At 38.8% G+C, this 12,353-nt stretch overlaps 1 protein-coding gene across 3 annotated transcripts in view; it reads right to left on the reverse strand.

Annotated features, from left to right (window-relative positions):
- Window positions 1-6,169, reverse strand: part of PTPN22 (protein tyrosine phosphatase non-receptor type 22) — a 36,433-nt gene extending 30,264 nt beyond the window's left edge. For 2 of the 3 annotated variants that reach the window (XM_087720155.1, XM_087720154.1), the window contains exon 1: window positions 5,830-6,169. In XM_087720155.1, coding sequence (XP_087576281.1) covers window positions 5,830-5,916 — 87 coding nt within the window. In that variant the 5' untranslated portion in view covers window positions 5,917-6,169. The remainder of the gene's footprint in view (window positions 1-5,829) is intronic. The other variant, XM_087720153.1, reaches the window with a different exon arrangement.
- Between the last annotated feature and the right edge of the window lie 6,184 nt (window positions 6,170-12,353).

Genomic DNA, 12,353 nt, shown 5'->3' on the forward strand with positions numbered 1-12,353 from the left:
TGTACATGCACTGAATAAGACCACTCACAGGAAGAAAAGTAATTGACTATTATGGTAGTTTCCCAGAGCAGAAAGGAAAAAGGGCACAGCAGCAGAAGAATTGCCCAGGAGGAGATGTTCACAGGTGAAGTCTGAAGTTAATCCTTTTCAAGATGTTCAGTCTAGATAGGGATTTCTTAAGTTAGTTCAGTTTTAAACTGCCACCATCACAGGACATGAGTATCTTAAAAGTGCAGAGTACATACAATCTAAGATGCATTGTTGGTCTACAGTTTTTAATCAAGCATTTCATTTTTTTTAGTGAGAAGGGTCTACTTATATAAGATTGTAATTAAAGAAAGTTTGCTGATTTAAATCTTTCTAGTCATATTGCAACCAGATCTTCAAGTTACACTGTTGTTCTAACTGACATTGCATTTATCACCTGGTTCTTTCGGTGTCATAAGCATTTACAACTTGATGCCGCCTAGAATAAGTTTCTTTCTCTGAGATACAATATTACATGGAGATAAAAATAACTTTTATGCAAAGAGGTAGAACAGAGGGAAGAATATTTGTTGGAGAGCATTGTAACGGACAGAGTCCAGTGCTATATCTTTAAAACCACTGCAGATGTTTATTTAGTCCATTGGCCCATATTTTTTACCAACTCTAGTGGCAGTGAACCATAGCTCAGTGCAGCTGGACAGGAAATAATTTTGCATATGGCCTTCTAAGCAAAATGTGAATGATTTTTTTTCCACTGCCAGTTTGTTGTTACTATTTTATTTTATGTATAATAAATGAACCATACATACATTTGCTTTAAGGAAAATAAATGTTTTTATAGAGAGGATGAAGAAAATCCAATCTCCCAATATGCATGTATTAATTTTTTTTAAATTTGTTTGATGGATGCAACTCCTAGCACAGACCTCCCCGACCAGAGTGTCTTCCAGATACGTTGAACCCACGGCCAGCTTTAGGCCATGGCTATGTAGACACTGGCCTAGAGTGCTGAATCATTCTGAAAATGCACATTTTCGTATTGACAGGGTTGGCACCATCGAATAACATGGTCTAGAGTGCCATATACCTTTGAGTTTACACAGGTTCAAGCTCAACTCCCTGCCAGCCCAACTATTGCTTATAATTCTGGATGACAAACATTCATAAATACAGAGGCTATTTCATGTTGTAAAACATAAACCTACCACAAACAAATCTTCTAAGATGCCCTTCTTAATGCACTTTCTGTGGCATGGAAGAAAATGGATGAGAATGAAAGGGGTGAATAAATGATAGATGATACAGAAGGAGTGAACTTCACAATTAAATCCAATTTTGAAGCACTAATAGGCTATTGTAATATAAGCCTGTATGCATGTACTGTATCTAAACAAAATGTATTTTTTCCAAATACTATACTGAATAAAATATACTAGGCTGCATTTAAACAGAATAATTTGATCACCATCATTCAGCTTTCTCTATGCTCAGGATACCTGTCTTTTAGGTTTACAAACAATGCATTTTTTGTTTTTTATTTTATTTTAATCTTTCTAAGACAAAAGGATTCCACAGCATGTAGTACAAATGCCACATAACAATTAATTAATGTCCAAAAATAGCACCTACTTCCTGTTTCAACTGCTGTTTTAGCATAAAATAATGAGGTTACAACTTAATGTCTGAACATGTGGTGTTTTCTAACTGCAACTATAAAAATGCTTCTCCCATATGTTTTAGAAGATGGCTTATGTAAATCTTCTTCTTCGTCAATCACAGCTACCTGAAATTCCCACCCAGTACTGGCTCATAATTCTAGGAAATCACATCTGGATTATACATTTTTTGAGAAAACAAGCACACATAAAAGTGTGCTTGTTGAAGGAAAAGGGTTTTTTGAAAGGTTAAGGATATAGTGAGTGACAATAAAAATGCAGTTTAGAAAGATACTTAGTGAAGTCAGTTCAGTAATAATTCTGTGTTATCTAATTCTATATATTAACAGGTTGGTATTTGAGGCACATTGCCATCATTAGTGCTGCTCTGCAATGAAGTGGATACTATACTTAAGAGCATCAATCCTTTTACACAAATCCAAATTTTCCTTCTGTACACCCAAACACAAATACACCAATTCTGTTAAAGCTGATGCAGAATTTTCCGTTCTATCAGTCTATTTCATTTTCTATTTCCATTTCCATTCTATTTCAGACACCAATGGAAGTGGCTACAAAATGACTCATTCAAATTTGAAATTTATGCACTTGGTGGACAGTTTATACATGGTTGGCAGGCACTGGCTTACTCATTTTCAGAACCTATCATTTTACCTTTATTAAGATTTCATGAACATTTATGCTCATTTTCAGCTTGCTATCATGATTTATGCCTATTCTCAACCTGCTACCATTTTCTTAGCTGCAAAGATTGACTTTTCTAAAGAATATGTTTGAATATTAATATGTACCTACCATAGGTGGCTTCCTACCGGTTCGGCCTAGTTTGGCTGAACCAATAGTGGTATACCAGCCTGGGTCATAGAACTGGCAGAGACCCAGGCTGGCCATGCCCCTGAATCAGTTCCCTGGTCGCTGCCGTCGCCACTGCCATCTTTTTTTGGAGGTCTGTGCATGCGCAAAACAATTTCAATTGAACTGTGGATGCAGTGCACATCCAGCGTGTGTGAGTGAACAGGCAGTAACACCAGCTAAAACCCACCCATGGTACCTACACGGTTATTTAAAACAAAATAAAAAAAAATAGAGCCAGTTTGATGTAGTGGTTAAAGTACCAGGCTAGACACTGGGAGACCATGAGTTGTAGTCCTGCCTTAGGCATAAAACCAAATGGGTGACCTTGGACCAGATACTCTCTCCAGTCATATGAAAGAGGCAATTGGACACTAAAGACAGTTTCCAAAAACTGGGGCAGGATTGAATATAAGGAAAAATAAATGCAAATTTGAAACTGAACTATTGGCCAATTTCAAAGGATATAATTAAAGTGGAGAAACAGAAGTAGAAAAAGAAGATGGATATTAACAGAATTTTCTACAATCAAAACCCACCTCTGAAAACCCAGGTGAAACGATTGTGTTACCCCACTTTTGGATAAAAATGGCTCTACTGTTTTCATTTGCAACATTTCAGATTTCTCCTGACTTGTTCCAAAACCAGAAGCTTTGCAGGAAGTGATTCAAGAACAAACACATACATTCTGATGATTGCAAAAGCTATTTAAATGAGAAATCTAGCAATCACCAAGAAGAAAATACCAACTATATTTATAATAAAAATATGATTTCAATTCTTGCACATCTTTCTACAGCCGGTAGTACATCTTAAGCTAACAGTGTCTTGCTTTGGGGTTGGGAATAATAATTGACACCTATCCTTTGTTGTTATAATAGGTCATTTTTATTTCAGTCTGTTTATTTCTGACCTTGCCGGGCCTGGTCAACACACACTAGATCAAGAAGTATTTTTGACACTAAGTACCATTTCAGTGGCCTCAAAATGTTTGAAATCATTTGGAGAAATGGAATTATCTTCAGTTCTGAGAGTAGAAACAAACCAACCCCTGACCCTTAATTGTAAATGTGTATCATTTGCATGCTGTGCAATTATCCACTGCAATACCCATCAATCACCAGTTTCATCCCGCAGTTAAAGTCAAACACTAGAAATAAATATCTAAAACAGAAGAAATAAATAAAAATAAGCAAATAAAAATTAGTATTGCCTGAATAAATGAGAATAATTAATGGCTGAATGGTTTTATGCTGTTCAAACTGATAGAAGTTTCAAGGAAGGCAATACCAACATTTTTTCCAGCATTTTGTCCTTATCAGGCCTGGAGACATTGTAGGGCAGCAGTGAAGAGCTTTTTCCACCAAACACTTCTGGAGCATTTTCATAAAACACACTAAGAATATTTTAGTCATAACTGACTCATCTGTGAACATTGATGATCCAAGACAACAACAATTAATGCATTATTATAGCAGATGATACTCTCATTAGCTTTCTTAACGTAGGAATTTTTACAATCCCTAAATCAATTCCTCCAAGAGAGGAAATACCTGCACAGCAAGTTTAAAAAACAAGGGAAGCTGAACAGGCACCAGCATCACAAAAGACTGACTATAGGCTTTCTACTGCAAAGATCAGAAAGCTAAAAACAATCTCCTCCAGGCTTAACAAGTTGCAGCAGGAAACCAATAACAGAACCCAAAGATCGAACAAATGGAAACAAGGCATGATGTCTCAAGAAGAGCATTGCAATTGACTAGTAACATTTATCGGCACCATTGCTTTAGGCAGTGAACCTAGTTGAATGAATTAGACTAAAGAAGTAAGCAGTTTCAGTACATTTGGAGAGCATCAGATGTAGGAAAGGTCCCACCAGTGTAGAACTGTAACATGCATTTCAAATCCACACACACACACACACACACACACACACACACACACACACACACTCTTATGAAAGTAAGAAGTTAAAATATTAGCTTTTTTGTACTTTAATTGCAGATTTCTTAGTAGGCACTGAACACAGGGTGACAATACACAAAGATGCTTCTGTAGAGGTGGACTTTTTAATATAGCTATTGGAAATTAGATGGGTTTGTTTGCAAAGATAAAATTCTAATTTCTAGCACTCTGGTATCTATTAGTACCATGCTCAGTTTCTGTTACAAAATCCTTTTTTTCTTTTGTAGTAGAGAAGCAACTCTTATCAAATTAATGAAAAGATATTTATATTTTCAACTCATTTTTTGCCAAGGAATTTGAAACATTCTCGGGTATGGTTTATACACTACCTTTCAAACCCAAGTATTAATGTTCATACACACTAAAGTTATATTAGAGCTATTATTTACATGATGACACAGTAATGGATATGTGATATCCTTGAAGAAGTTACCCTTAGTGGCCTGCTAAATACTCCCATGGATTCCCAGGAACTCCTCAAAACTTAATTTTCAATTTATAGTATATTGGGACTCTGACAAATTGTAATTAAATTGAAAGCTTCAATTCACAGACATCATAGTCTTCACTTTGTTGTTATCTCTCCCCCATGTACTGTATGTTTTTTTAAATCTGACTTTGATAGTCTAAGACTTTTTTTATTTGGTTCTTGCTAGTCATCCTTCAAGACTATACAAGCATTATTTGTAAAACTATAGTCTTCTCCATGGGCTGGGGGTTGAGGTGGGAAGAGGTTGCTGCTGCTAACCACTGGCTCTGCTTCTACCTTTTCACCTACGTTGAAATTTGAATCAGAAGAAGGGGCAACGTTTTCCTTCTGAGCAGATGAATGGATCACAGTGAAAGAGAGGAACTGAACAATAGTAGCAAGGAGGCAAATGAATTCAGGGAGAGCCCTTCCTACATGGACAGCATTTAATTGGACGGCTCCCTACAACGTGGAGTCAACCGTGTCTGGGGCCCTCCTAAATCACTTATCAATTTAGGTGCTCCTTTCTTTCCTTTCCTAAAATGGAAAAATTATTTTTATTTATTGTTTGATTTCTATAGCTGCTCATCTCAATAAGTAGCTTTCCCAACCATTTTGCAATCAAGCTAGAACTATCGTTCAGTTAATACAATCTCACAAGAAAAAATAGGAAGGATTGAGTTTGAACCTTAAAGTAATTTAAAGTTCAGGCAGTTTCCATCTGTCCCCTTCAATGCTATTTTACATGCTTTCATAGGGGGGAAAAACCCTTACAAGCACAAATTAGCAGTTTACTAAAACAACAGACAGTCTTCTTACAACACAATATTAATTTTTCCTTTAAAACCATGCTTAGAAATATTGCTGCAGCTTGCTTACCAAATATTCACTGGTGAACTCTTCCTTGTTGAGGTTTCTGTTCCTGATCCTTTTCAGGTTTTTCATGATAATTTCTCTTTGATCCATGCTGTGGAACCAGGTGAAGTTGAACTGTCAGAAAGGAATATGAACATGACAAATACATGCTACAGTGGAAACAGCCACCAGTGTGGAAGGTTCCTGTTGGAGTCTGGTTTGCTTAGTTCATCACAAGACCAGAAGGAAGTGAGTATGTATGTAGAAGCCACAGTGGGGAACTTAAAAAAAAATCCTTGCCAGGCCCTAGTGCCTTCAACTTTGAGAATGAAATAATATATTGTTTTACAAAACGAAAAAGCACCTAACTTTGGTTAAAATGAGCCTAAAGCCTCATGCTTGTTTTTCTTTAAGATGAGCTTCTCACCCAACAGATCATTGAGATAGCATTCTTTCTATGAAGAGAAAAAGTAGGGGAAAAATAGCTGCAAAGATACCTCAGGTCCCTGATATATGCCTTGCAATGTAGTCAGATTTCATTATTAAATCCATCCTCTTCATTTATAAAGTCTGAAATACTTGTGTGCTGATAAGCAGCTTTCTCAGATCTTAAGAACATTCTTTGTACATATATCCACTTTTCTCCTCCCACCAGAAAGAGATGGCTTCGCTTTTCAAATATATTAGTCATGCCTTAGCCCTAAATTTTGGAGAAAATATTCCGAAATATTCAGACATTGCTGCCCTTTCACATGACCTAGAGTGAACTTTCCAGAGAACTTCAGCAGCAGACATTTTTATGTCCAAATGTTAGTTACCCAGGGATTATTGTAAAATTGACTAGACAGTTCCTGGAATGCAGACTATTTGAGTGATTTTTGTTATCGTCCACTCTCCTTTCAGAAGAATGTTGATTTTTTGGAAAACTTAAGTAAAAACAAGATTCTAAATACCTCTTCTGCCGACTTAACTTACAAAAATCTTGTGCAAGAAGAGGATTGTGTTTCTGCTACAGGGGAGCACTGCCCCCAGCTGTTTCTTCATTGACATGTTAATGACTAACGTATGGAATATCCCATGTGGTTGGAACAAATTAGATACTCAGAATAAATACATAAGTAAGGCAAAGTTTATTTACATTTTTCATATCACTGTGTGTATCTGAACCCAAATTTTTCTGGCTTTTTTGCATCTCCAGCAGGCATGATTTTAAAAAGCCTCATGTTTTCCGTGTTTCCCTTGCCATACAAACCTAGACATATCTTTCTGCCATTGCTTAAATGGAACAAAATAGGTTTTGCTTGAAATAAAAACATAATTCTAGGCAATATATTCATTTTTTTTCATATTCTCCCTAACAATGACAACTGTGATCTCTCCCATATTACCATGTCCTTCTTACTTTCATTCCATGCTCTGAAATATCATGTAATTCATATTTTATCATGGTAAAATCATTTCACTTTTTTTCTCAATCATAAAACCATTTTTTGGCCATCAGTTCTCTTTGTTCTTCCATTTTGTGTTTTTGTTAACATCTTCATCTTCCCATCATTAATTTTAAATTCAGCTAATGCACCAAAATCCTGTAATTCTTTTCATTGTGTTTCTATTTCATCCAAAGGATTTTTCAGAATTTTCATCATATAATCAGCAGCATCTGTCATTTACATATGTCTGCTTTAATCTTCACTTCAATAATTCTTTATTCTTGGCTTTTATTGCTGTTCAATACTTTCAGAGGTAAGCTCAGAAACAATGGTGACCAGGGACATCCTTCTTTCTGAAACAATGTTTCATTTAACTGCCATGTGACAGAATTGATTTTCCTTTTAACTACTAAGGTCACAGGTTGTGGTCTGAAAACCAAATTTTTAGACTTTTTTTACTTTTTTTACTTTTATTGAAATTTGTATGCCGCCCTTTTCCCTGGGGGGACTCAGGGCGGCTCACAGTTTAAAAAGGGTGGGGGGAAGGACAGACAATATTCCACATGGAGACAATACAACATATTAAAAGAGAACACAACAGTCACACAATCACAGAATTCGAGTGGGGTTAAAATCTTAACCCCAGGCCAGCCGGGACAGCCAGATCTTTAAAGCGGCGCGGAAGGACTGGAGGGTGGTGAGGGTCCGAATCTCCACGGTGAGTTTGTTCCAGAGGGTCGGAGCAGCCACCGAGAAGGCTCTCCTCCGGGTAGTTGCCAGTCTGCACTGGCTGGAAGATGGAATTCAGAGGAGGCCTAATCGATGCGATCGAATCGGTCTAGTGGAGGTAATTGGCAGTAGGCGGTCTCTCAAGTACCCAGGCCCACTACCATGAAGGGCTTTGTAGGTGGTAAGTAGGACCTTGAAGCGCACCCGGAGATCAACAGGCAGCCAGTGCAGCTCACGGAGGATAGGTGTTACGTGGGTGAAGCGAGGTGCACCCACAATCGCTCACGCGGCCGCATTCTGGACTAGCTGAAGTCGCCGAATGCTCTTCAAGGGTAGCCCCATGTAGAGCACATTGCAGTATTCCAGCCTAGAGGTCACAAGGGCACGAGTGACTGTTGTGAGGGCCTCCCGGTTCAGGTAGGGCCGCAACTGGTGTACCAGGCGAACCTGGGCAAATGCCCCCCTGGTCACAGCTGACAATTGATGTTCGAAGGTCAGCTGTGGGTCCAGGAGGACTCCCAAGTTGTGAACCCTGTCTGAGGGGCATACAATTTGACCTCCCAGCCTGAGAGATGGAACACTTGGGCAATTCGTGGGAGGGAAACACAGCAGCCACTCGGTCTTTTCTGGATTTAGCACAAGCTTGTTGACCCCCATCCAGTCTTTAACAGCCTCCAGACCCTGGCTCATCACATCCATCGCTTCGTTGAGTTGGCACGGGGCGGACAGATACAACTGAGTATCGTCCGCATATTGGTGGTATTTTATCCCGTGCCGTCAAATGATCTCACCCAGCGGTTTCATGTAGATGTTAAAAAGAAGGGGGGACAGGACCGAACCCTGCGGCACCCCGTACGTTAGGGGCCTAGGGGTCGATCTCTGCTCCCCAACTAACACCGACTGCGACCTGTCCGAGAGGTAAGAGGAGAACCACCATAACACAGCGCCTCCCACCCCCACCTCCCGCAGTCGTCGCAGAAGGATACCATGGTCGATGGTATCGAAAGCCGCTGAGAGGTCAAGGAGCACCAGGATGGAGGCGTGGCCACCATCCCTGGCTCTCCAGAGATCATTGGTCAACGCGACCAAAGTGGTTTCTGTGCTGCAGCCAGGTCTGAAGCCTGACTGGAAAGGATCAAGATAACTGGCTTCCTCCAAGGACCGCTGGAGCTGAAAGGCCACCACCTTCTCAACAACCTTCCCCACAAAGGGGAGGTTGGAGACCGGACGATAGTTATTTAAAACAGCTGGATCCAAGGATGGTTTCTTCAGGAGGGGTCTCACCACCGCCGCCTTTAAAGCGGGGGGAAAGACCCCCTCCCGTAGAGAGGCGGTAACAACTGCCTGGATCCAGCCTCGTGTCACCTCTCTGCTGTTTACAACCAGCCAGGAGGGGCATGGGTCCAGCACACATGTGGAGGCTCCTACAGCTCTCATCGCCTTGTCCACATCCTCAGGGGTAACAGCCTGAAACTCAACCCAGCGTTGGCTTACCAGATCATCCCTTAGTGCCTCGGCTGGTTCTGCAGAATTGGAGTCCAGGTCCGCCCGGAACCGAGCAACCTTGTCTGCGAGGAATTGGACATAATCCTCAGCCCTGCCCTGCAGCGGATCGCCCGTATCCCTCCTATTTAGGAGGGAATGGGTTATCCTAAACAGGGCGGCTGGGTGTGACTCAGCAGACACAACCAGAGAGGCAATATGTGTTCTTTTAGCCGTCCTAATTGCTCGAATGTATTCTCTGGTGCAGGTTGTTAAACGCGCTCGGTTCGATTCGGATTTACTGGACCTCCATAAGACAGTCAAAACATATTAGTTCTTAAAAAATATGTAAGTCTTTAAGAAAAATAAGTATATTTTTTTTGCATCACCATTTTTGTATCTCTATGCATCCACAACCTCTAAATTGTCCATCATATAGGTATACTAAAGTTGTTATTTTACCATGTGTTGCAGTGGTGGGATTCAAATTTTTTTACTGCAGGTTCTGTGGGCATGGCTTGGTGGGCATGGCAGGGGAAAGATACTATAAAATCCCCATTTCCTCCTGATCAGCTGGGACTCAGGAAACAGAGAATAGATGAGGCAGGGCAAGTCAGAGGTATTCCGAACTACTCAAAATTTGGCTACTGGTACTCAAGAACTGATCAGAACCTGCAGAATATGTTCCTCTGAACAAATTACTCCATTCCAATTTACCAATAAGCTCCAATTTTCATATGGTAAGTCCATTGTTTTATAAGTCCTTTGTCAAATGTTACTTTATGCTCATTTGGAGCATAAATTTCCCATTATTAGACTTTTGGTCTGATGCAAAGAACTTCCACCTCCCATATGTCTATCATAATCATCACCCATTCTTAGTTTTGGTTGTAATTGGCAATTTATATACAAAGCAATTTCTCTGTTTAGTGCCCACTGAGATAAATTCTTCACCAAATTTTTGCAAATCAAATATTTTTTTTCTAATATGCATTTCTTATAAACAAGCTATTTCTTGTTTCAATGGTTTAAAGTACTGAAATAATTCATTTTTGAGGAACATTTGCTCCATTTATATTCAATATTAGGCATCTAAAATCTATATTTATGCCAAAAAAAAAAAGAAGCAGCATAGGATGGGGGATACTTGGCTCATAACGATGTCTGTGTAAAAAATCTTGGAACAGTAAATGACCACAAATAGAATATGAGTCAGCCATGCATTATAGCTGCAAATGGCAAATGAAAATGTAAACTGTTTTTACAGAAGTGTAGTTTCCAGAGAATGGGAAATAATAGTTCCACTTTAATTTGTATGCTCTTTCAGTCCTGAGCATCAGCTTTTAATGAAGTGTTGTAAATGCAGTACCAGACAAACTAGAACAGAATCAGAGAAAGGCAGGGAGGAAAAAAAGGTGGTTAGAAATTAAGCCTATGAAAAGAAATTGAGGAAATTGATGATGTTTAATTTTAAATAAAGATGATTATGATGGTGTTTTTCAAATACTGACACAGAAATCATACAATTCCCCATTGTAGAGTGCAGTACACAGGCAGGTTCAGATTCACTAAAAGAAAAAAAAACCTCCATTCAATAAGAATAGTTTGGCAGGGAGCCAATTTCTTAAAATGTGGGCTTCCACCTTACTGGCTGGATAGTCATGTGTCTGGGAAGTTCCTATTTGGATTCTTGGTCTGAGAAAGAAGTTGGACTTATTGGCCTAAATGACTCTTTTCAAGATTACAATACTACATCTTCTTGCCTTTGTTTGAGAACTGGAATTATAGTTCATGAAGTCATATACAGTGGATAATTCTCATTCTTCTCATTATTTCTTTGATTCTAATTTCTTTAAATACATTCTAGAAAATACATTTCCTTAAGTAGCACTTAAACTTTCATACCACCCTACAGTGTTTTAAAGCATTCACTGGGCTCTTTACAATGTCAACATATTGCCCTCAATAATCTGGGTCCTCAATTCATTGAGCTCGGAAGGATGGAAAGCTCAATCAACCCCAAGTCTATGGCAACCAGGCTATGGGCAAAGTTTGCCTGCAATGCTGCATTCTAACCACTGCGCCACCAGGGCTCTTAGAAGAAACATTATAGAAACATACACTTTATTTTAGCCAAGAAGTTATGCATCCCTAAAGACTACTACTTTAAATGGGATCAATATATTCAACATTTCCCAAGCTGAAGCTCTGCTAGCTTGGAGTGATGGGAAGTGTATTTCAACACATTTGAAGGGTGTGAGGTTGACATATGAACATGCAATTTGCTCAAAAACAAAGATTTTCAAGCAAGAAGGGAACAGTCAGTCTTGCCATATCTATTAAAAAAGGAAGGACTCTCCATAAGTCAAAATGCTTCATACCAGTTTCTGCTAACTAATTTAAATTTCCAATTCATGTATACCTTATAACTATGTGTAGATACTACACGTGAGCAATATGGGTCATCTCAGGGTAATAAATTGAGGGAATTCGTTAGGTAAATTTCCAGATAAGGCATATATTACCTAGTCTTTAATAATCCATATTTCTTCTATCTTTCTTATTCTTAGGTATTCTTAACTATTTTCTTCCCATACCAATATGGTTAGTTAAAGCTCTCTAATATGCTTTATAATATTTTTCCTGAGACATTTTATCCTGCAAATGTTTACATATAGAGAATTGACACCAACTAACAACCCAGGAAAATGAGATGCAAGTAATGTTCCAGTGTTCTCAGATAGAGATATTTCCTTTGGATGAAACAGGAATATATTAATAGGACAAAGGAATTGATGATCTACTAAAGCAGGGCACTGTAAATTGATGCGATGTATTGTGTGGAATTGTGGCTGCAGGAATTACCTATGAAATTCCATAACTGACAATTTAATAGTAATGACAACC

This window comes from Thamnophis sirtalis, unplaced genomic scaffold (assembly GCF_051295495.1).
Source record: "Thamnophis sirtalis isolate CommonGarterSnake01/CBP01778 unplaced genomic scaffold, rThaSir2_p1.2 scaffold_7, whole genome shotgun sequence".
Lineage (NCBI taxonomy): Eukaryota > Metazoa > Chordata > Lepidosauria > Squamata > Natricidae > Thamnophis > Thamnophis sirtalis.